The 26,280-nt window shown below is 38.2% G+C and overlaps 1 protein-coding gene across 3 annotated transcripts in view; it reads left to right on the top strand.

Moving 5' to 3' along the window:
• The window catches only part of LOC103040039 (rab GTPase-activating protein 1), a 177,277-nt gene that overhangs the window by 62,421 nt on the left and 88,576 nt on the right, over window positions 1-26,280 (top strand). For all 3 annotated transcript variants that reach the window (XM_022680953.2, XM_022680952.2, XM_022680951.2), the window contains 7 exons: window positions 582-692; window positions 1,339-1,405; window positions 2,580-2,682; window positions 4,779-4,948; window positions 6,438-6,597; window positions 8,690-8,783; window positions 12,387-12,537. In XM_022680953.2, the coding sequence (XP_022536674.2) occupies window positions 582-692; window positions 1,339-1,405; window positions 2,580-2,682; window positions 4,779-4,948; window positions 6,438-6,597; window positions 8,690-8,783; window positions 12,387-12,537 (856 nt within the window). The remainder of the gene's footprint in view (window positions 1-581; window positions 693-1,338; window positions 1,406-2,579; window positions 2,683-4,778; window positions 4,949-6,437; window positions 6,598-8,689; window positions 8,784-12,386; window positions 12,538-26,280) is intronic.

Raw genomic sequence — 26,280 nt, 5'->3', positions numbered from 1 at the left:
TTTTAAAGCCCACACTTTCATTGAAAAGCAAGACAAACAAGAATTGAATATATTTAAAATGTGTTTGGTATTCTACCTTTAGCCAAATTTTTCTCTCCCTCTTTTTCTCTCTGTGTCTCTGTCTATCTCTGTGTCTCTGTCTACCTCTGTGTCTGTGTCTCTTTTTTCTTTCTGTCTCTCTGTCTTTCTTACTCTCTCTGTGTCCCTTTTTTGTCTTTCTATCGCTTTCTCTTTTTTGTCTTTCTCTTTCTTTTTGTCTTTCTATCTGTCTGTCTATTTTTGTCTTTCTATGTCTCGTTCTGTCTCTCTCTCTCTCTGATTCTCTCTCTCTCTCATAAATAAACATACAGAAAAATAATAATAAGATTAAAAGATTGAGTGATCAATAAAGGAAGTAGAAAAAATATTTACAAAAGTACAATAAAGTTAATTTAATAGAACTGAAAGATATATTATATGTAACATCAACAATTCTGAATATAATAGCAATAACCACAGTACCGTCATTACTAATGATTGGTGGATGTTTTCTTTCTCTCTTTGTCTCTCTCTCTCTCTCTCTCTCTCTCTCACTCTCACAGTGTCGTGTCGAAGGATAAGGACAGGCAGAGCTTCAAGCTTCGTCCAGGGATGGACAAGAAGATAGTTATCTACGTCCAGCAGGCGTCCAACAAGGAGCTGGCCATTGAGAGGTGTGTCCCCTGCAAACGTCTCTCAGTCTACAATCACTGAATACATTTACATACAATTATACCACAGTTAGTTCTGACCCTGCAATGTGATTCTGAGAGGCGTTCTGAGAGGCGTTCTGTGAGTGCTGCTATCAGCCGGTAATGCACTGTAACCGAGGCTCTCCATGTACGTATTACTCCGCCACATACAGCTAACCTAGCAACAATGCAGCGCTTACAAACCAAACAGCACAGCAGCTACAAACTATTTAAAATCTTTCTTTAAACAGTGATTATGGAACTGTGGTATAAACGCAATAATATAACCTGTTGTATTGGCACTGCATATTACATGTTATAACACAAACCTTAAGCGTATTACTGCTTAATTAATAATCCAATAATAGTTGGATTACTGCAGTTATCTGATTATTCAAGTAGCCAAGTCAGTATAATATGAAGTCATTATAGCCATTATAAAGTGCACAGTAAGTGTTATTATTTGTTTTTTTGAATATTCATTCATAATTGTATTATTTGAAAGTGTAAAAAATAAATGTTTAAAAATTAAAAACTGTTTTTGTTGTGGTGATAGATGTAGAGAGTAGGGGAGTAAAATAAAAAAAATGTTTTATATTGGTTTTTGTGTTATAATTGTATTGTTCAGGTGTTTTGGTCTGCTGTTAAGTCCAGGGAAGAACGTGAGGAACAGTGATATGCACCTGCTCGACCTGGTATGTGCTGCACACCTTACAGTCTACACTTCATTTCTCTATTTTCTCTTTATTTCTCTATAGTTGAATTACTTTTTTCAGTTCTTTTCTCCATTTCACCTAATTGTTTCTCGTCTTTTCCTATCTGTCATGTTACCTTGCTTTTCTTTTCATTTTCCTCTTATTTCTTTTCCTTGTTTTCTTATCTCACCCCCCTCTTCTTTTTATTTGTATTCTTACTTTCTCATTTTGTTCTTCTCATCTTCATACTTTTCTTCATGTTCTTGTTTTTCTCCTCACTTCTCGTCTTATCTCTTCTTTTGTGTTTACTGTTCTCCCCTATACTGATTTTATCTCCACTGTTCTCTTCTCATTATGTGTTGTATCTTCTTATTTATCTTCTCTTCTCTCCTCTCCTCTCCTCTTCTTGCCTCTTGTCTTTTCCTTGTTTTGACTTGTCTTCTCCTCTCTTCTCGTCTTCTTTTCTCTTTTTATTTCTCTTTTCTTTTCTCTTATTGTCTTGTCTTGTGTTGTCTTCTCCTCCTTCTTTATTTCTTCTCTTGTCTTGCATGTCTTCTATTCTTGTCTCGTCTTGCCTCTTCTCTTCTCGTCTTGCCTCTTCTCTTGCCTCTTCTCTTCTCTTCTCGTCTTGCCTCTTCTCTTGCCTCTTCTCTTCTCTTCTCGTCTTGCCTCTTCTCTTCTCTTCTCGTCTTGCCTCTTCTCTTCTCTTCTCGTCTTGCCTCTTCTCTTCTCTTCTCGTCTTGCCTCTTCTCTTGCCTCTTCTCTTCTCTTCTCGTCTTGCCTCTTCTCTTCTCTTCTCGTCTTGCCTCTTCTCTTCTCTTCTCGTCTTGCCTCTTCTCTTGCCTCTTCTCTTCTCTTCTCGTCTTGCCTCTTCTCTTCTCTTCTCGTCTTGCCTCTTCTCTTCTCTTCTCGTCTTGCCTCTTCTCTTCTCTTCTCGTCTTGCCTCTTCTCTTCTCTTCTCTTCTCTTCTAGTCTTGCCTCTTGTTTTTTCTTGTCTTGACTTGTCTTCTGCTCTCTTCTTGTCTTCTTTTCTCTTTTCTTTTCTCTTATCGTCTTGTTGTCTTCTCCGCTCGCCTTGCATGTCTTCTCTTCTCATCTCTTCTCTTCTTGTCTTGTCTTGTCTTGTCTTTCAAGTCATCTTAATCTCTCATGTCTCCTCTCTTCTCCTCTGTAGGAGTCAATGGGAAAGAGTTCAGATGGTAAATCTTACATCATCACAGGGAGCTGGAATCCCAACACGCCTCAGTTTCAGGCTGTTAATGAGGAAACACCCAAAGGTACACACACACACATATACATACATACACACACACACACACACACACACTGACATACACACACTATAATTGAGCTATAATTAAAGTTTAAACTACTAGCAGACCACCAGTCAGACTCTGAGTCTATGGAGTGAATTTTGTGCCAAAAGTTTTACGTAAAAAAAATAAAATCCACAATCAAAATTTTAAGAATCAAAAGTAAAACATGTATGTTGCAAATTCAAAAGAGAAAAAATATATATCAAATATATATATTTAAATATACTTGGTTATTTTATTATTCTTTGCACTTATTTGAAAATTATTTTAGTTTGGATTTTGCCAGTCTTTGCTTTCATTTTTGGATTTTTTTGGATTTTCTGTGGATTTTTGTGGATTTTGCTGCTAAAGACTTTTGCTTCTGGAATCTCTCCTTTGCTTCTGCTTCATTTTTTTGGTTCTGATTTTTGGCACACTTTTCACGGGTGGGCGGGGCTTAGAAGAAGGCGTTCCCCTTTAATCTCTATTGGTCACCTACCCTGAACCCTCGTCTGAGACAGACCACGCCCACCCCGCCAGCTTCAAGCGCTCTTCCAAACATGGCGGAGCGAACGGGGTTCAGCTCACAGCAGCACCAGCAGGTACTTTTCCAATTAAATTTCATACAGACGTTATGTTTAATGTTATATTTCTTTTTTAAGTAAGTGTTTAACTCTATTAAGATGCTCATGTTAGCGGGGTGTGCTAAATATCCATGCTTAAATTATACTAGTTAGTTAGTGAACACTAACCTGCCTAGTCAGTGAGTTAGCTAGTTTACCTAGGTCATCTGGTCAGTGAGTTAGTGGGTTAGCTAAGCTAGTTAGGTTACCTAGTCAGTGAGTTAGCTAGTTTACCTAGGTCATCTGGTCAGTGAGTTAGTGGGTTAGCTAAGCTAGTTAGGTTACCTAGTCAGTGAGTTAGCTAGTTAACCTAGGTTATCTGGTCAGCGAGTTAGCTAGCTACTTAACCTAGGTCATCTGGTCAGTGAGTTAGTGGGTTAGCTAAGCTAGTTAGGTTACCTAGTCAGTGAGCTAGTGGGTTAGCTAAGCTAGTTATTATGCCCCAGGGTAAAGCCAATTAAGTGCTGGTTAAGGTTAACTAGCTAACTCACTGACTAGGTAACCTAACTAGCTTAGCTAACCCACTAACTCACTGACCAGATGACCTAGGTAAACTAGCTAACTCACTGACTAGGTAGGTTAGTGTTCACTAACTAACTAGTATAATTTAAGCATGGATATTTAGCACACCCCGCTAACATGAGCATCTTAATAGAGTTAAACACTTACTTAAAAAAGAAATATAACATTAAACATAACGTCTGTATGAAATTTAATTGGAAAAGTACCTGCTGGTGCTGCTGTGAGCTGAACCCCGTTCGCTCCGCCATGTTTGGAAGAGCGCTTGAAGCTGGCGGGGTGGGCGTGGTCTGTCTCAGACGAGGGTTCAGGGTAGGTGACCAATAGAGATTAAAGGGGAACGCCTTCTTCTAAGCCCCGCCCACCCGTGAAAAGTGTGCCAAAAATCAGAACCAAAAAAATGAAGCAGAAGCAAAGGAGAGATTCCAGAAGCAAAAGTCTTTAGCAGCAAAATCCACAAAAATCCACAGAAAATCCAAAAATGAAAGCAAAGACTGGCAAAATCCAAACTAAAATAATTTTCAAATAAGTGCAAAGAATAATAAAATAACCAAGTATATTTAAATATATATATTTGATATATATTTTTTCTCTTTTGAATTTGCAACATACATGTTTTACTTTTGATTCTTAAAATTTTGATTGTGGATTTTATTTTTTTTACGTAAAACTTTTGGCACAAAATTCACTCCATATGAGTGAGTGATGTTTTATCGTGGTCTATAAACTCTTGTCTGTTTGAGGCGGAGAGAAGTTCTGATTCTGTGCTTTATTATATAAATATACTGAATCACATAAAGATGTTTATGAGCAGTTAGTCTGCGGTTGATTTTATTGAAATTTGTATGATTTACGACTGTTCTTTCTGTGTGTAGAAATATGTTTGGTAATAACTGTGATTGTGTGTGTGTGTGTGTGTGTGTGTGTGTGGTGTAGATAAGTTTATGTACATGACGACGGCGGTGGATCTGGTCATAACGGAGGTGGAGGAGCCGGTACGGTTCCTGTTGGAAACTCGTGTTCGAGTGTGTTCTCCCACCGACCGGCTCTTCTGGCCGTTCAGCAAACGCAGCTACACTGAGACCTTCTACTTAAAACTGAGACAGGTGAACACACACACACACACACACACACACATGCACACACCATACATTACATAAAGTTGTATTATTTCCAACCTCCTCAAATGCATATTCTTATTGATAAAACAACTTTTCTTAGTTGTTGTATGGTTGGTGTGGTAGAGCAGTGGATAACAGCACTATCTGCAAATGAGTTACCACATCATTAGGGTCACTGGGGTTCAATTCCTGTTCTGAGTGACTTAATGCTGCTCTACACCAATAAGAGTCGTTGGTTCACCTCTGTAATAGAAATAACCTTGTTACTCGCTCTGGATAAGAGTGTCAGATAAATGCTGTAAATTTCTCTTCTCTTCTCTTTTTCCCTCTTTTGACTTCTCTGCTTCTCTCCTCTTCTCATTTTCTGTCTTCTTCTCTTGTCTTCTAGTTTCTTCTCATCTCCTCTCTTCTCTGCTTCTTTTCTGTTATCTTTCCATTTTCCGTCTTCTTCTCTTGTGTTCTCTCTCCTCTTCTCATCTCTTCTCTTCCTTACTTCTTTTTTCTTCTCTTATCTTCTCCTCTCCTTCTCCCCATTATCTTCTCGCCTCTTTTCTTCTTGTTTTCCGCTATCTCTCCTCTTCTCATTTCCATCTTCTCTTCTCTTCTCTTCCCTTCTCCTCTTGTCTTCCCTCTTTTGACTTCTTTGCTTCTCTTCCCTCTTATCTTCCCATTTTCCGTCTTCTCTTCTTGTTTTCCGCTATCTCTTCTCTTCTCTGCTTATTTTCTCTTATTGTTCCAATTTCCGTCTCCTTCTCTTGTCTTCCCTCTCCTCTTCTCTTGTCTTCTCTTCCTTCTTTATTTTTTCTTCTCTTATCTTCTCCTCTCCTCTTCCCCCTTATCTTCTCGCCTCTTTTCTTCTTGTTTTTTCCGATATCTCTCCTCTTCTCATTTCCGTCTTCTCTTCTCTTCTCTTCTCTTCTCTTCTCTTCTCTTCTCTTCTCTTCTCTTCTTGTCTGTTCTCTTGTATTGTCTTCTCTTGTGTTCTCTTTTTATTTTCCCTCTTGTCTTCTTTTCTTGTTTTCCCTCTTTTTATTGATGAAATAACACCACTACCCGCAAGTGAGCCACATTCTTTGTACAAATGTGACACTGTGTAACCAGGAATGTTCAATACACAACCACATAAGTTAATCTGTTGCTCACTATGAGGCCTCAATTGAAATCATAATGATTATACACATCGCCTTGCCATGTGCCTGCTGGCTAGTTTTCAGCCTCACTAAACTCACAAGATAACACCTCAAAACTTACATACTTAAAAGTATAGTGGGTTTTAAGCTGAGTTAACATGGGTAACAGATAATGATCAGTTTAGCTGTTAATGTATTGACATGTAATAAATACAACATAAAACGTATGAAAAAAGGTAATGATTTGTACCTGCATGACCTCGTTCTTTCTTTTTTCCTTCTTTCTTCCCCTCTCTTTTCCTGGGTGTTGGATTTGCGTGTGGCTGCTTGTGTCGCTGTATCAGTTGGAGAGGAAGAGTAACACGGATACACTGTACGAGGTGGCGAGTCTGGAGAGTGAGACGGAGAGGGAGAGGAAGAAAACCACCGCCAGCCCCGGCATCCTGTCCTCCACATCACACAGCTCTATGGTGCCCTCACCTCCTGAAGATGATGAGGAGGAAGGTGAGAACACACACCGTCCACACTGATACACCCTCTATACTGTATGTGTACACACCATAACCATTTTACATCCTCATCAAAGGAAAAGGAATACTAGTACATCATCTCAAAAATTCTGTTAAAAATGTGAAACTCATATATTATATAGATGTATTAAAAACAGAGTGAAATTGTCAGAACATTAGAATATTATATAAGACCAATTGGTACTTTTGCAAGTGTGGGCAGTGTACCAAGTCCTGCTGGAAAATGAAATTCACCGGATGACATGTCTCTCCAAACCATCACTGATTGGTGGAAACTTCACACTAGACCTCGAGCAGTTTGGACTGTGTGTCTCTCCACTCTTCCTCCAGACTCTGCTCCCTTAATTTCCTTTAAATGAAATGTAAAATGTACTGATGATCAGTGATGGTTTGTTTGGAGAGACATGTCATCTGCTGCTGTTGATCCACTGTGTTTTATTATCAAGTCTAAAGTCAGTGCAGTTTTGTTTTCCCACAAAATCTTACAGCACTTCATATCTTACAGCTTCCCTCTTCTGAGAAAAAAACAAAAAAAAAAAACTATTATGGAGATGCTGGATTTCATTTTCCAGCAGGACTTGGCACACTGCCCACACTGTGTACCAAAAGTACCAATTGGTCTTATAATATAATATTCAAATTTTCTGAGATGCTGATTTTTGAGTTCACACAGAGCATCACACTGTTTTATCTGGCTGGGCTTCTTCTCACAGTGCATCATTGCACCGTCACGTCACCCAGTAAACTCTCAGCAGGTACCTGACCCTTCAGGTGATCATGTGTGCAGTAACTCGAGTAATTTGACCAGGTGAACTTCTTCCATTACTGCAGAGTTCAGTTCAGACTCCTGGGTGTTGGTAGGCACTTTCACTGATTGATCAGACTTATCATAGGAGCTCCATCCACAGCAGCTCCATCCACAGCAATGCAAGAGTGCAATGATGTTGTCCTTTAAATGGCATGTAATTTTTTTTTTTATATATAAGCCATAGTAGCTCATAGAGTTGAAAGCTGTATTAGAAAGAAAAATCATTGCTTGTGCTTACACTACAAATTTTTTTTTTGAACATATTGCTTTATACATTTCAGTTTGAATATTTCTTTAAAAAAAACATTACATTGAAAAAAAAATATAAGTGAGAGTGAGGGAGAGAGACAGTGTGATTAAGAAAGAGCGCGAAAAAGCGTGAGTTAGCGTGAAAGAGCGCCAGTAAGCATGAGACAGCACGAGTGTGAGACAGTGTAAGTTAGCAAGAGACAACGCGAGTGAGAGAGAGAGCACAAGTGAGAGAAGGCTGTGCGAGTTAGAGAGAAAGACAGTGCGACTTAGCTAGAGACAGCTCGAGTTAGCATGAGGCGGCGCAAGTTAGAATGAGACGGCGCGAGTGAGAGAAAGAACATGAATAAGAGTAAGACAGTGCGAGTTAATGAGAGACAGCACAAGTTAGCGAGAGACAGCTCGAGTAAGAGAAAGACAGAGCGAGTCAGTGAGGTACAGCGTGAGTTAGTGAGAGAAAGCACGAGTTAGCGAGAGACAGCTTGAGCGAGAGAAAGACAGCGCGAGTTAGTGAGAGAGAGCGAGTTAGTGAGAGTAAGCACAAGTTAGTGAGAGTAAGCACAAGTTAGCGAGAGACATCGCGAGTTGGCGAGAGACATCGCGAGTTGGCGAGAGACATCGCGAGTTGACGAGAGACAGCGCAAGTTAGCGAGAGACAGCTTGAGTGAGAGAAAGACAGCACGAGTTACGCTTTCTCTCACTTGTGCTGTGACAGTGTGAGACGGTGTGATTTAAGAAAGACAGAGACAGCGCAAGTTAGTGAGAGATAGCTCGATTGAGAGAAAGACAGTGCGAGTGAGAGAAAGAGAACAACAAGTAAGAGAAAGACAGCGCGTGTTAGCAAGAGACGGTGCGAGAGTGAGTGCCAGAGATTTCAGCACGGCGGCGGTGTGTGGATATTTTGAATGCTCACTGTGTTTCTGATTGTTTTCTCTCGGGAAGTAAAGCAGTGTTTAATGTTCAGCTCTGTCTCTCTCTCTCTCTCTCTCTCTCTCTCTTTCTCGTTTAGATAATGACGAGCCGTTGCTGAGCGGTTCAGGAGACGTTTCTAAAGAGTGCGCAGAGAAGATTCTGGAGACGTGGGGAGACTTGCTGTCCAAATGGTGAGTGTTAATAAAAAATCCCTCTTATTCCTCCTCTTATCCTCCCTCCACATCCCTCTCTCTCACCTCAGATTTACTCTTCCAGGCTCTGAACCTGTAACGTGCTTTTATATATAAATATTTAATAATAAAAGGCGGCAGCGCAGGAATCCAGCCTGAATACCACATTCTCTCCTTTTTTGGCTCTTTTCCTCTCTGAGTGAGATGCAGAATGCTAAATGCTCCAGTTTTTAGCTGCTGGGAGGTGGAGCTGGTGTTTCTGACCACTCTGTGCGGGGCTGCTGTGTGCTAAATTAAGGGTGTAGGATCTGAGTAAAGAATAGTAACTTTACTTTAGTAAAATGAAGCGTATTTCTGAGGTTATTGAGTGCAGGGTGTTGGTGTTGCTGGACTGTGCTGCATTGTCCTTGAGCAGAACGTCTTATTCAACACAGATGCACTAGAACTGTGGTTCTGAAGGTCTAATGTCCTGTATGTTTCAGTGTTTTCCTGCTCCCTGACACACACCTGACACAGCTAAAAAAAAGCGAAAATGTGAAAGTCATATATTATATAGATGTATTAAACGAAGTGATCTATTTTAAGTGTTTATTTCTTTTATTGTTGATGATTATGGCTTACAGCCAATGAAAACCCAACAATCAGTGTCTCAGAAAATTTGAATATTATATATATAAGACCGATTGGTACTTTTGGCAGTGTGCCAAGTCCTGCTGGAAAATGAAATCTGCATCTCCATAAAAGTTTTTTTCTCAGCAGAGGGAAGCATGAAGTGCTGTAAGATTTTCTGCATTAGTCGACCAATAGAAATGCTCAGTTCCAATTGCTTGGAATAGAATCATTTTATATACGACTATTTTTTTGCTTTTTTCTGTAAATTTGCTTTTTTGGAGATGTCTGTTTAAGATTTTCCCCATATATTTTACAGTAATATATATATAAAAAAAATGAAAAATAATGAGTATGATCAGGTTCTGAAGCCTAATGGCAAAAATAATATTTTTATTAAGTGATTTTTTTCCCTAATTACCTTTATTTCATTCTCTATTTGTTATTCATCATAATGAGTATACCAAGTGGCATTACAGGACATACAGTCCCAAAACTTACTTAATGAAAGTAAGTTTTACTTTCTATTACAGTTTTGTTGATTTGATAAATATGAGAAGAGAGGCGGGCAATATAAATATGATGTAACCTTTTAGGTTTTTGCGGTACACTTCTTGATCTTTAAATTAAATTTCAGTTGTGCATAACATTACTGTTACCCAAATACCATGTATATCAAATGTGTGTACAAACAAGTTTTATTTGAAGCATTTGCATTGATCCATTTATCATTACCCACCTTAAAAAACTGACTTTAAATTATAGCAGCTTTTCATTGCATATCAGCTGTATATGACAGTCTGACAAAAAATTTACCAAATAAAAAAAACATCTGTAATATAGAGGAAGATGGACGATCACAAGCCATCAAACCACCAAGCTAAACTGCTTGAATTTTTGCACCAGGAGTAAAGCAGCATAAAGTTATCCAAAAGCAGTGTGTAAGACTGGTGGAGGAGAACATGATGCCAAGATGTATGAAAACTGTAATTAAAAACAATTTTTGTGCCATTAAAATAAAGCAGGAACTGATACACAGCTGCAGTATGATAGATGCTTATAGCCTTCTGTTCGTCTGTCCCCTCCACATTCCTCTCTTTCACTGACAGAACCACAGACAAGAGAGACACACACACATACACAGGCCTTTCTAATTTGAGAACTCATTCATGGGAGGGAAATGAGGGAGATATTTTAGGAGAGAAAAAGAGGTGGGGGAGGAATGAACGAAAGAAAGGCAGAGAGAGAGAAGGAGGGGATGGTCAGATAAGGGTCTTATTAAGATTATTTCCTGCCTCCATTACTCTCATTGTTCTTAATCAAAACCTCGAGATGAATTCAATTAAAAAGCTCAGGAATTTAATTACAGACTCACAGCTGGATCTGCACCAACTGGATTGTGTGTGTGTGTGTGTGTGTAGTGTGTTGGGCACATCTGCATATCTATCTGTGGTCTTGTTCCCTCGTTCCGAAGCCCCTGGCTCTCCTTGTTTTGGAAACAAAGCAAGGAATTGCTGCGCTTTGTCCCTAATTGACATCGTATCGAGCATCTGCACTTCATAATGATGCGTTCTTCTCTCTGAAGAAGCGTCCATTACTCTATTATACCACGGTTAGTTCCGACCCTGCAATATGATTGGCTGAGAGGCGTTATATGAGTACCGAGTACCATTATCAGCCAGTAATGCACTGTAACCGAAGCTCTTCATGTATTACTCCACCACATACAGGTAACCTAGCAACGATGCAGCGCTTACAAGCCAAACAGCGCAGCTAAAAACAGAGAAGCGATGGAACTATTTTAACTGGTGGAGTTTTTATAACCAAACATATCCTATTTTCTTTTCCTCTTTAAAGGGGAAATCTGAATTATTTTGTTTTGTTTTGTCTAAACTAAAGCAGAAGAATATGGATAAAATATTGTGTTCAATGGTACCAGTGTGCTGAACCACCATCCCTGCTAATCCTAATGTTAATATATTTATTCTAAAAACTGGGGTGTCGGGTTGCTTTTTGCGGGAGATCTTCTTCTTCTGGCCACATCACGCATCGTCTTTACGTACTTACGTCACACGTACTACCTCTAAAAGAGGACCCTGCTCAGTTTTACTGAACGTGAGCGGCTGGTGGAGCAATGGAGACTTCAGAAGAGTAAACTCCGAGCTCAGTAGCTCATTCACTCATAATAAAACCAAATAAACGAAGGAGTGAAGTTTCTGACTGAGCGCTCTCTCTGTCTCTGTCTCTATCTCTATCTCTCTCTCTCTCTCTCTATCTCTCTCTCTCTCTCTCTCTCTCTCTCTCTCTCTGAACATAACCTGGATTCAGTTTTGTCCGCTCTAAAAGGAGACCACATCACACCTGTCCGGTTTAAAATGATTCTTCTGCATGCTCGTGCAATAACCCATTCTCACCAGAGAGGCGCTAAATCCCCCAAATCCTAAAACTTACGGACATCCGCTTTAATTCAAAATCTTTTAATAAACATTGATAATAAAACTTTGGTATAATCGCAATAATACACTCGAGGTTTGTGCTATAAGGTGTAATATTGGCACCAATATTACACCTTATAGCACAAACCTTCTCGTGTTTATTATCGCTTAATTATCTGCCATTTCTATCGAAACATTGAAAATCTAAGCTTAATGTAAACAAACAAAAGCACTTTATTCACTCAAATAAGTAATACAATTAATTTAAAAAGTTTTTGATTTTCTTAAAATTGTTTCTGAAAAATTTCCTAACGAAAAACATGTGTGCCACAGTTGCTATTATAGTTATGGATGTCATTGTCCTTAAAAAAATCCAGCTAAGAAAACATTGATAGATTGATAGACTGTTCTGAAAAATCAGAATTAAAAAGTTGATCTCAAGAAAAAATGTCTTCTCAAGAATTGTTGCTGAATAAGGCATGTTTATAGAAAGTTAATGTTATGTAATATTATGATTTTAGTGTTTAAGGTTTAATATCTTATTTCCGTTAATCTTCAGGCACATGAACCTGGCGGTTCGGCCCAAGCAGCTGCCGGCGCTCGTTCGCAGCGGCGTCCCAGAAGCCCTCAGAGGTGAGGTGTGGCAGCTTCTGGCCGGCTGCCACAACAACGATCATCAGGTGGAGGAGTACCGCACCCTCATTACAAAGGTAATAAACCTACAGCCAGATTTAACCGTTTAACTTTATACTGTTACTAATCTTCAAAAACACACATCACTGTACACACTTTTACATCTATACCTCAGTGAAAACATTTTCTGTATACAACACAAATGAAAAGTTATAAGGAGAATGTTGGTGAGGTTTATTAAGTGTATAGAATATGGGTCTGAGAGTGCGGGATTGAGAGTGCGGGATTGAGAGTGCGGGATTGAGAGTGCGGGATTGAGAGTGCGGGATTGAGAGTGCGGGATTGAGAGTGCGGGATTGAGAGTGCGGGATTGAGAGTGCGGGATTGAGAGTGCGGGATTGAGAGTGCGGGATTGAGAGTGCGGGATTGAGAGTGCGGAATGGAGGCACTAAGTTTAATGTGTGAAATTAAGTGTGTGGAATTTAGGCACTAGGTTTAGTGTGCCAAATTGACTGTACCGAATAGAGGCACTACGTTTTGTGTGTGGCATTGAGTGTGTGGAATTAAGTGTGTGGAGTGGAGTCACTAAGTTGAGTGTGTAAAGTTGAGTGTGTAGAATTAAGGGTGTGAAATGAATGTATGAAATTGAGTTCGTGGAATTAAGTGTGTAGAATTGAGCCACTAAGTTAAGTGTTGAATTAAGTGTGTGGAATTGAATGTGTGGCATTAAGCCACTAAATTAAGTGTGTAGAATTGAGCCACTATGTTCTGTGTGTGAAATTGAGTGTGTGGAATGGAGGCACTAAGTTTGGTGTGTGGGATTAATGTGTGGAATTGAATGTGTATATTTGAGCCACTAAGTTGAGTGTGTGGAATGGAGGCAGTAAGTTGAGTGTGTGGAATGGAGGCAGTAAGTTAAGTGTGTGGAATTGAGTGTGTGGAAGTAAGTGTGTGGAATGGAGGCAGTAAGTTGAGTGTGTGGAATGGAGTGTGTGGAATGAAGGCAGTAAATTGAGTGTATGGAATTGAGTGTGTGTAATGGAGGCAGTTATTTGAGTGTGTGGAATTGAGTGTGTGGAATAAAGTGTGTAGAATGGAGGCAATAAGTTGAGTGTGTGGAATCGGGTGTGTGGAATGGAGTGTGTGGAATGAAGACACTAAGTTAACACTAAGTTATGCTGTAATACACAGTGGCTTAAAGAAAACAACCCGAACTTGTAGATTTAAATATTGGATAATGATGATTAGTTACTACAGAGAAGTGAAACAGTAATGATCTGTGTGTAATTTAGTGTAATTTTCAGTTTTTAATCATTAAACTGTGCGATTAAAGACTACCGTACCAGCTGTTTCTCACGTATCCCTGTTTTTCAGGGTTTCTGTAGATATCTAGTGCTGATATTGTGTTATTGAGGGAAGTTTGGGTTTGTTGTTAGGAAGTGATTTTGTCTTTTTTCGGAAGATTAGTCATGGTGCTAATGGCTCGTTCCTGAGAACACGTACAAAAGACATTGTAAAAAAACGAATAACAAACATTAGTGTGAGCTCTAACGCTAATGCAGGTGTTATTGTTGATGTTGAGTCACTGACCAGATTTTTGGAAATGTAGTTTAATCTGAATTAAACCAATCAGCCGTAACTTAGTTTTCTGGGTCAAAACATTTAATGTTTCTTCTGAAATTGTGGTTGTTATCCAGCTTTATCCAGCTTTCTTTGGAGTAACAGTCTCTACAGCTGAGGGACGGCTTCCCCTGTAAAAGAAAAGTGCTTTTAACATTGAAAAGTACATATTTTTAACATTAAAATTAATATATACTTAAACACATACTATATGTAGTATTTTAAAACAACCTTTAGCAACTTTCCAAGTATTTTACAATTGTAATTAAGCTGTATTTAAATGCATCATAACAAGCTTTAGGTTGTGTATTTGAGAGCATTTTCGTATAATTTCTACAAAACTTAATAATTTCTACAAAACTGAGTTAAGTATGTGATTTTATCGATTAATTTGAATTTACAGTTAAGGACGATGTGTTTTTATGAAAATCAATTTTTATTTTCACCACCGACGCTCCCCTGTGGGCTCATGTACTTCAGAGTGAGCTTAGCCCCTCCCTTCCTCGTGCACCCCCCCACACCCTCCTCAACACCCCCCCCCCCTTTGCATATTCATGAGAAAAGATCATCTCATTTTATAGAACACTGGCACTTATTCAAAAGCTTTATTTTGCAATTCCAGCCCAATGGGGAAAACTCTTTACTTAAGAGCATATTAAATTGTACTTGTTTTCTATTTTGTAAGTTTTATCAAAAAGGGCACCATTTTATTTCTTTCTATTTGTTTTTTTGAGGGTGGGTTTATTTATTATTTTTTTAAGTTTGAGGGTGCATTGAGTCAGTACCTAAACTATGTTGGAGAAAGCTTTCTAAAAGTTACTAGTTTTCTAAAAGTCACTGTTTACTGTTTACGAAAATCGGATAAAAAAAAAAAATATATTTTTTTTTTTGGGGGGGGGGGGATGGGGGGCATATCGCATATTGCTTAAAAATCATTTTACGAAAATACAGAGAATGTATTTTTAATGTGTATTTTCATAAAGTATATTAAATAGAAAATTTGTTAAGAAAATGTATCGTAATACAATAAAATATCAGTCCAGCTCTATTTAGAAACTCCTTTTTTTTATTTTAATTTTTTTTTTATTTATTATTTTTTTTTTAATATAAGTTGATTAGCTTTTTTTGTTGTTATAAACAGCATGTGTGGACATCCCTAGACTATAAAATCCCTGGATGTAGATTTAAATATTTGGGAACCCCTCCTGTAGCGCTGCGATCATATAACACTCACGAATCAACACTGGGCAGATCGTAACCAGATCCAGCTCGGCCCATATATTCATTCTCTGAACCTGGATAACCTCCACTGTCAGGCAGCCGTGCACCAGGTCCTTGATGTTCCTCTGGATGCAGGGGAATTTGATTTGGAGGTCTGAGTGTACTTTCTTGGAAACCCCTCTACTACAAGGTCCAAAATAGAGAAGATCAGTCATATGACTTTATATAAATATATATTACGTTATTGACTCTTTTAGAAAGAGTGTGTGTGTGTGTGTTTGTTTAAAGTTTCTGCAGGAGTCACTAATAGCTAAATCATTTTATATGATTTGCAGGCGTGCCAAGATCTATGTAATTCCTTGGCAGAGAAATCCGTGTGGAACAGGACCCTGATTTCCTCAGAACCGCTCCGTTCCACAGCAGCCTCCTGAATTTAATTCAATTACTATTGTTTATGTGGTGCTTTGTGTTTTGTGTTGGTCATGGCTGCTATAGGCTGCTAGCGTTAGTGTCTAGATGTTTTAGTGGGGGGAAAACTATAGGCTCTAGAGCTAATAGTTAAAAAAAACATTAAAAACTCCACCCTCGGACCTCCATCCAGCCTCCCTGGAGAGTTTGCTTCAGACGGAGCCGGAGCTGGAGCTCCCACGCTATGAGAAGCTCCGCCCCCTGTTTCAGGCAGTGGGGTCAGTATATCTAAAGCCACTCAGGCCAGGAGCAGCTTTGGGGCTCTAATATTTATGCACCTGCTCTAGCTGTGGATTCTTCTCTTTATTTAGCAGCAAAATAAACAATAAAATAAATAAAAAATGCCATCAAGTTCCTCCCTTAGGCATGTCTGTTTTTAGCACGCTGTGGGGACCTCCTGCTGCTGTGCCACTGTTGTGGATGTTGAGGGGACTTGAGGGAATTTCTCATGTACCAAATCCACCAGTCAATCATTCCTCTTACGTGTCCTCACGCGGCCCTGACAGAATTGTGTATAGTTTGTATAGAATTGTATAGAATATTGTATAGTACGCAATAATATTGCAAAAGATTCTGACATGATGAAAGAATTTCATATTGTGATATTTTTACATTTTTGAAATAATAAAACTATTTAAATGTATTATATCGTACGCAAAAATATGATGAAAAAATATGATATAAGAATATCGCAAACAAGTCAGACATGATGAAAAAAAATCATATCATGATATTGCAACATTTTTGAAATAATAAAACTATTTAAATGTATTATATGGTATGCAATAATATGATGAAAAAAAATGTGATTCCGTATCATATGTAATAAAAATAAAAAAGAAAAAGTCTGACATCATGAGAAAAAATCGATTCGTGATATTGCAAAATTTTTTGAACAATTAAAATGTTTACTATTAATTGTTTGTTTGCAGTTTGCATTTATTTTTACATATTTACATATAGTACAAGAACATCTTTAATCATTTTCTAGTTTTCCATTTTTGAACTTCACAATGAGAATTTTTTAGAAAAAAATGACTTAATTATTATTATTTTTTTCATCTCATAACAAAAATCTCATGGTATAATGCAATATTATTTTTATAATCCAACATATTTTATGATGTAAAATGGAAAAATCTGTGAATTAAGTAAAGATTCATATTTCATTTTACTTGAAATTTAAATCTTGGGGCAGAAAAGAAAAACGTGCACGATTTAGCATCGATCAAATCCAAAAAAATGTTATTGTTAAACATTACACTGACCCTACAGAGATCATAATAAGATAGATGGTAATGATTTTGACCTGCAACATCTTTCTAGAATCAGATAGGTAGGTAAGTAGGTAGGTAGGTAGGTAGGTGTGTACATATGCGTAAAACATTAACTATACCTTATTATATATAAATAAAAAAAATATATATGTACCCTCAAAATAAGTATTTTACCTATTACAGTGGTCAAAGAATATATATGCGAATATATAAATACAGTCAATACAAAATTATACAAAATGAAAATAACCTAAACGTAGATGGGATGTAGTGCAATGTTGTGCAGTGTAGTTTAATTGTCTGTTCAGCTATTATATCATATTATAGCTATTATATATTATACACGTGACTCTGACAGAAATCACTACATCCACAATCACAGCATGAGACCCCCTACATACACACATCCCACAGGTCAGTTTAGCTTTATTTGCTTCATTAGGACATGCCAAAAGTCATGGGACACATTTTTAGCGCTTGCGTAACCCGCTACGCTGGGCCGCTGCTGAGGTTCTTGGGTTTTCTCCCAAAAGGGAATTTCTGGTGTTCCAGTTCAGCCTGTCAGTCATTCCTCTGTGTCCTCAGCAGCCCTGAGAGAACAATGGGGGAAGACCACATGCTGCAGAGATCATATCCAGCATCAGGATGATATCAGGAATAAAGGACCGGTCCGGCACGAACGCAGCAAAACCCTTCTCACCAATTATACGTGCCACTCTCGCTTTATTCAATTTGTGCCGTAATGTAATTTGGCCATGTGAGACTCGCTTGTCTCTGTAACAGAGCCGTTTACGTGCTTTTGTTTCTTGGTTTTAACAGGGATTTGTTGGTGGAGGTCAGCAATAATACCGATAATACTGACGACTTTTTGGGACCCTGACAATTCCATTATTCGTAGAAAAGTCATAAATATTATGAAGTGTTGCCTCAGGGAACAGCTTTGGAATGGCTACACCTGTATAGGTTGTGAGGTCTTATTTTTTTATTTTTTTTTGCCTGGGTCCCACTTAAAAGCGCTTTAGCTTCGTAGTATGTCCCTTTTTACATACTTTAAATGTCAAAAATTGCTTTTACACTTGTTGCTTAAACAGATGTTTGAATTAATTAATAATGACATTGATTGTGATCTTGTGAATACGGTTAAGAACTGGCCATTGTGCTCATGGCAAGCCCACTTATTCAGCTGCTGTTCAGCTTAGGGTGAAGACTAGCACAGCCCTCCTCCGACACATGTAAAGTCAGACTCCGCCTCTTTTTCAACTGCTGCTGATGCAGCATTGCCGAGTAGCATCACAGCGCTAACGCTCGGAGTTCTGATACATCAGCTCACAGACACAGCCTTGTGCTGATCCACATCACCCTAGGAGTAATGAGGGGAAAAAAAAGAGCGCCATTTACTGTACCCACCCAGAGAGAGCAAGACTAACTGTGCGTTCTCAGGGCTCCGGCAGCTGATGGCAAGCTGCATGATCGGGAATCGAACCAGCAATTTCCTGATCATAGTGACATTCTCAGTTTTAAAGTGTAATATGAAAAAGGCCAATTGTGCTCTCTTGGGGGAAAAAAATAAATCATATTGTGATATTGCAACATTTTTGAAACAGTAAAACAATTAAAATGTATCATAGTGCACCTAATAATATCGCAAACAATTGACATAATGAAAAAAAATTGTAGCGTTATTTTGCAACATTTTTAAAATATTAAACAATTTAAATGTATCGTATGCACTAATATCGCAGAATCTTCTGACATGATGCGCAAAAATGTCAGCTGCATGTCTGGGATTCGAACCATCAATCTCTTGATCATAGTGACTGCCTCAGAAGCTGTAAAAGTACTTTTGCTCTACATTTATATTCACAGCATTTAGCTGACACTTTTATCTAGAATGACTTATAAGGTTATTTCTATAATAGAGTTTGGGTCAATGCAGGGTTAGGTTTCTTGCCCAAGGACTCCTAATGGTGTAGAGCAGCATTCAGTCACCCAGACCTGGAATTGAACCCCAGTCTCCCACAGAGTGTGGTAGGTCAATGGCAGGTAGTTGTGTTATCCACTGCGCCACACCAACCATTTACTGTGCCACACCAACCATTGTCTGTATAAAATACAGAGATGTAGATTACCATAAAAATAAAAACAAATACTGAAGCAGTATATGACATACTCTGTTGAATGGGTGCCATTTCTGTTTCTAGGAATTTACATGTATAAATGTGCACACAAAATAACTTTAAAATACATTCATTTACTTACATTATTAATCATAGTTTCTTGTACATTTACCTAATTGCAAAAGTAAGATATGTAATTAAAAACAATAATAAAAAATACTTAGAACACTGAAAAAGTAGCATTTGTTACCTGTCCCACCTCTCTGACTATAAACCTTACCATGAAATATAATTATTAAAATCCTGCAGAGATGTAATTTCATATTTTTTTGCATTGTGTGACTCCCAAATCCTGTCTATGCTTAAATTTTTTTGATAATAATAATTTTTCATAACAAATCCATACAAATTAAAGTTAAAATATGCATGTTTAGTTGAGTCCCTGGGTTTCACTCAGTTCAGTTATCGTAACACATTACCCCATCTTTGGATTATATCTAGCTCTCGGTTTGAACTGGCTGTTATTGAGTCCGTCACTGTGACCTGTTAGATGCAGAATTAAAGTAAAGGACACAGTGTCACATTGGGCTTTATTGCAGCTCCAGCGCTGCTGTCCGTTACGACACATCTGTGCAGGAGGAGCTTATGGAGAGGTCAGCTCAGCTGCAGCCTGACGCACTGCTTACAATAAACACCGCAGCTCCAGCGCATTTAATACCAACTATTGTTTGGGTTCCAATTCAGATTTAAATCTTTAGCACACCAAACCAACAAAAGCAGCACACAATCCTGTACATTTTTACCCTTTTCTTATTCAAAACAACTGTTGAGAGTCATGTTTTACAAGTAGGAGAATGTAGATGTAGTTGGAGTTTTGCTGGAGGGGTCCTCCTGGTGCAGTGTGGTGTAGTGTGCTTTCCCTGGTCAGGAAAACAATGTCATATTTGCTGTGGGGAGGGTAATGTTGTTATCCACTATGCTAACCAACCACTAGAGCAGCAGAAGCTTAATTTCTCTGCACAAATTATAGATCCCAGATCATCAAATCTGGATCTTGAATCCTGATTCCACTCCTGGAAGTTAAAATTGTCCAGACCAACATTCAGATATTAAAATAGATATATTTAATCTAATATAGATAGATTTAATGGGCCAGTCCATAGAGTGTATATAGCTGGACAGAGCATAGACTCTCAAAAGTGAAGCCACCACAGGTCGGCCGCCCCCTGCTGTTCGGTTTCAGAAAGCTGTGTAACCCCACCCATCCCCATAGGTTTCAATGGAAAAACAGTCAACTTTCAATCACGTTTTTTTCTAATATACTGTAATTCTACCTCCTTTATTTAAATGCAACAGCTAGTGTAACCTCTGCTTATATTGTCAATTTTTCTATATCCCCACAGAATTCGTTTTTGAAAACGTTATTCAGCTCTATTAAAAAAAGGTGTGGTTATTGTAAAAGGGCTGGTTATGGGTGGAACCAATAACAGACCGTCAGCTCCGCTCCGCTCTGCAGCCTGTGACCTCGAGGCAGCCCTCAGGGGCGGGGTTATTTAAATGAGTAAGTGATCTCTCCACAGTCTTTCTCCCTCCTCTGGTCTCTACTGCGCAGACTCGGGTTTCAGGATTGCCAACATAGAGGAAGATTTTGGCTTCATTTTCATTGAATGAATGGGAACGTCGACACAGCGTCCATCTTTTTTTTTTTTTTACAGTCTGTGAAAAAAAGTGAGTGAGTCAGAGCTAGCCAATAACCTATAGTTGGTGTTCTTTATGGAGTAGCTTTTTAATGATGAGTGTTTGTATGAATAATCATTTTTATTCGCAACCAAAACTAGCTAATATTAAACTTATTTCCTATGCAATCCAAATCACATTGATTTCCATGATGTATTGTTGCATCTTTAATACACTCTACGCAAGTGGCAATTTTTGGGGTCCAAGCACTTATTTTTCACACTATAAGGAACACCTAACATTCTTGAATTTTCCCTGACTTTTGTAAGTGCTCCTTATAATCCGGTGCACCGTATGTATGAATTTTAACAGTCATGTATTAAGGAGCAGTGTAGCTATGCCATTAGCAGCTAATACTAATGCTGCTGCACCCAGCCTTAGTGTATATCTGGAAATCCAGGCTTACTGTAAATAAACGGAAGCGCTTTACTCAAGTAAACTACCCAAGTAAACAGTTTTCAGGAGAGAAATCTGTGTAGATCAACATCCAGAGCTTGTTTTACTTTAAATGAAAATTACTTTTTTAAGAATCACAGTTTTGTACTTAGCTTAGCTTTACTTAACCCTATCATCAACACCCAGCGGCAAGACCTGCTGAATTAGAAAGGAAACATGGTGACATCACTGTTCCTTACTAGTGTAATATAATGCGCCTTATAATCTTAAAAATGTTTTACTCAGTGGATTCCTCATATTCTTTCAATTTTTTAGCTTAGAACCAGAATCTTCATGTTAAAATCAACCCAATCAGTTCAATGATACTAATGGTCCTAAATCACCATTTTTTCAAAATCCTAAGTTTTCTTTTCTGTCTGATGCAAAATCCCCAAATTTTGGATTCTCCAGTAGTTTTGAAGTTCTTAACATTTCTTCATGTAAAATATACTTTCTTAGCAGAATTCCTGAATATTGATGGATATTTTTTGTTTATATGTTTGTTTGCTCGGACAGGAACATGCTGCTTTTTTTTTCTCCAGGCGCTGCCATGTCAGTCGCTGTTATGTAAAATCAACATCTCACAGTACTGCGGTCCCAGGTGGCCACAAGATGTTCCCCTCTGCTTCCCCACACACCCACCCTGCAGTCCAAATAAACTTAACTAGTATGTGTGTGCATATATACAGCTCTGAAAAAAAAAAGATAGCACTTCAGTTTCTGAATCAGTTTCTCTGATTTAACTATTTATAGGTTTATGTTTGAGTAAAATGAACATTGTTGTTTTATTCTATAAACTACAGACAACATTTCTCCCAAATTCCAAATAAAACTATTTTCATTTAGAGCATTTATTTGCAGAAAATGAAAAATGGCTGAAATAACAAAAAAGATGCAGAGCTTTCAGACCTCAAATAATGCAAAGAAAACAAGTTCAGAAGTTTCAGAAATCAATATTTGGTGGAATAACCCTGTTTGTTTTTAATCACAGTTTTCATGCATCTTGGCATCATGTTCTCCTCCACCAGTCTTACACACTGCTTTTGGATAACTTTATGCTGCTTTACTCCTGGTGCAAAAATTCAAGCAGTTCAGTTTGGTTTGATGGCTTGTGATCATCCATCTTCCTCTTGATTATATTCCAGAGGTTTGTTTTTAGTTTGGTAACATCAGTAGGCCTGTCGCGATAACTATGTTTAACGTATGATAATTTTTTACACACATGCGCGCACACAGCGGAGAGTGTGTGTGTGTGTGTGTGGAGATGTGTTAGCTGGCGAACCTATTCGAGGCTAATATGACTTTCTCAAAACTGAACAGCTTTAGAGAATGTTTAGAGAAGTCCAGTCCGGGATGGGCTGTGTTTTAAAACCGCATTTCACTGCTCTAAGCCAAATTAGCTTTAAACCAAATGAGGATCAGAAAAAGGGGTCTGCAAGTGCCTTTGTGTCCAGAGTAAAAAAAAAAATAATAATAATTAATGTAAATTTAACTTTAATCTATATGTTATTACTTAATTGTTTTTATACTTTATTTTGTATACTTTTTTTATATTTAGTGCAGTTTTCTCAGAACCCACAGACCCACAGTCTCAGGGTGGTTGTACATTATTTGTTTTAGTTATGTAGGACATTCAAATATTTTTTATATTGGAAGTCCAATGTCTGTTCTTGTTAATAAAAAGTTAGTTTCAGTGTAAAATGGTGTTATAGTAATATTATGCTTGTATATTATTATTGTGGAACATTGTATAAAAGCTCCTTTGGGAGCCCAGAAGCAGGAAAATGCATTTTCTGTAGTTGAGTTTTAAAATGACAATATTATCGTTTATCGCAATCATTTCTGGGACAATATATCGTCCTGAAAATTTTGTCATCATGACAGGCCTAAAAATCAAAGAAACTTATTATTTTTAAGTAAGTGTGTGTGTGTGTGTGTGTGTGTGTGTGTGTGTGTGTGTGTGTGTGTGTGTGTGTGTGTGTGTGTGTGTGTGTGGAATGCAGAAGAGATGGCGTGTGCTGAAAGTGTCCATGCGTCCACAGCTGATGTGCTGATGAAATGTGGTTTTGAGCAGAACAGCTGTTTTAAACAGACCGTGCTGTTTGTGTTCTTCTCGGCGTACAACCTCCATCTCAGACCTTAAACAAGTGTGTTTGCGGAGAAGTGACATCACCGCTCAAGTGTCTGAGGAAAGGTAGTATTTCCCTTTGCATGAGTTGTAGTTTTTCTGTAATTCTTGTTTAGCTTTGCTTTTAGCTGTTATTTCACTATCAGAACCTTCAATAGGCATAACTCAAGTAGCAATCAAGGGGTCCAAGCACGGTGTGCTGTTATACTGCCACAATTCAACTTAACAGAAGTGTGAATTACTGTTTTTATGAAGTTGAGTTTTTTTTTTATCATCCAGCCCTTTTACAATAACCACACCTTTATAACCATACCTTTATAACGTGTAAAAAAACATTCTGTGGGGATATAAAAAATAGAGCACAGCTCTGTTTTTAGACTTATGTTTAGATCTTATGCATAGTGATTTTAAGATCTCAATATTTATATTTTTGAATGCTCTATAAGTACACTTTTCACTTGTGCTGAATTGAAAGCTGTTTCCGGGCTTCCCCCATTTGCGTCATTCCATTTGTCTCTTTCTGAGTAAATAATCGTTGATTGCTGTTGTTTATCTATTTTACTCTGATAAAAACACTCATACAGTAAGAAGCAGCAACAGGAGCTCCTCAGATAAAGTGCTGTTCTCTTTTCTCTCCAGGTAGGACACAGCTTTAGCTTGTTATTCTGTGAAACTGGCACCAATAAATTCATAATTCCTGCTATTTACTTATGTAGGAGTATTTTATCCTCCTCAGTAACACAGATACGGTAAAGTATCATAGATACTTGTTTTGTAAGCTATATATATATCGAGCATCACAGAATTTCACAGTATTGTGATGTTATTGTTATCGTGGGCAATGTATTGTAATAATATTATATTACATATTCCCACCCCTATTCATTACCACTGTCATTAATGTGCTTGAACTTCACATTATACTGATGTCTGGTCTGATGGAAATATGAACCTGTACAGGTGACGTGAGGTAGAACTTCAGAAGACTGGGGTTGGTATTACTGTTAGCATTAAGCTAAGAGAGTATGGATTGTGATAAATAAAGAAAGGCTGGCCTGCTGGGGGAGAGGCCTGAGGCTATTTATCTCTGAAGAGCTGATGGAGAACTTTGGGAATTTTACTTACTAAAATAAACATTAAACGGTCTTGAGTTTTCTTACATTAACCATAGACATGTGGATTAGAAAAATGAGGATTATTACCACCTGAACTGACCTGAAGCCACTTCTGACTAGTTGACCAGTGCTGCCCATTTAAAACAGACAGGAAACTAAATATTTAACATGATGTGTCTTATGCCTAGATCAGACTACAATATTTTAGCTCGATTTTGACCCGTTTTTGTCGAGCGACAAAGGTCCGTTTAGTGTGACACAGTCAAAGATCAGTAATTTGATGTCAACGACGCCGTCGGAGCGTCCGACGGAAAGACTAGCATGTTAGAATTTTTTTGTATTTTATCGCCTAGCTTGACATGTTGCTCCGTGACGTGCTCCCTGACTCTGACCAATAGGAAGACAGAGCGCTCTGTGGTGCACAGATGTAAACACGGGAAAAGAAAGCAGGACGGTGCTCCTGCAGTTCTCTGGACCAGAGAAACAGAAGAATAATCTAATAATCATATAATAATCTTCTTCATCCATGAAATATTCTGTTTACAGGCACTGAAACCTAAGTAGCTACATCCTTACCATACCTTAAGTTCTCTCTGGAGTACACGAAGCATGGAATGTCCATTTGGGTCACCCAGGAACCCAGGAATGAGCCCACAGTCGCTTTTCCCTCCTTTTTTCAGTTTCTTCAGCACAAAAGCGCTTCCATCACGCAAAGGGCTTCTGTAGCCGTGATTCTCAGATTCTATACTTCTCCCCTGCGATGACCTACAAACTCACGTGAGGACACGGACGATGATTGGTCGGTGACTAATGCGTAGTGTTGCCAGTCCCCCGAGAATGACGCAAACCGAATATAACTGCTTAATCTGACATAGTGAACATTGTGCGGGACAAAAATGTTGTGTAGTCTGAGCTTGGCATAAGTTTTATAGACAATTAAACTGTGATAAACACACGATCATATAGCATTGGATTCCTAATATATGAATAATATAACATTATTAACAATTATCCATCTCAGGTAAATGCAGAGTGGCACAGCTCTGGAAAGGTTTTCGTCACTTTGCCCGCGGTAACGTCCGCCGGTTCCTCCCCAGACAGTTCTCATATGGCCGTCAGTAACTCAAACCCCTCCTGGTCTCTGATCTGTGTACAGTAACTCCTGGCCTTGGTTTGCTAGTGGCAGTATCTGTGTTTCCACATGGCAGCGTCTCAGTTTCTTGGGTACGGTTTAGTCTGGGCAGGTAGAGGCACTGCAGTGGCATTTATTCTCTGATTTAGAGAATGTGTCAGAAGATGCATACAAAGTAAGGGTGTGCCATATCATATTGTAGACAGTAATATTACAAAACATTCTGATACAATAAATTGAACTATAGATTGTAATATTGTAATATATTCTTTAAAGTTGTTTACTGTATTATTTACTTTTTAGTTTTTGATTGCAATTTACTTGAACTTAAAATATTACACTTTAGTTGTGTGGTCGATTTTTGTTGTTACATTATTTTTTTGTTATTATAGTTAGATTATTATTATTTTAGAGAAAATCAGGGTCTTGGTAAGTTACTGTTTTTGTGAAATAGTACTAACTGTATGAACGTATAACATTTATATTTCAGCTCATACCTTAAAGTCTTAGTATAGTGGTGATGTTCAGCTTTCATCTCTGCCATTTTTTCTCTGGGTGTCAGGCCTGTTA

Source organism: Astyanax mexicanus, chromosome 20 (genome assembly GCF_023375975.1).
Source record: "Astyanax mexicanus isolate ESR-SI-001 chromosome 20, AstMex3_surface, whole genome shotgun sequence".
Lineage (NCBI taxonomy): Eukaryota > Metazoa > Chordata > Actinopteri > Characiformes > Acestrorhamphidae > Astyanax > Astyanax mexicanus.
This window is presented reverse-complemented; position numbering and strand designations above follow the sequence as displayed.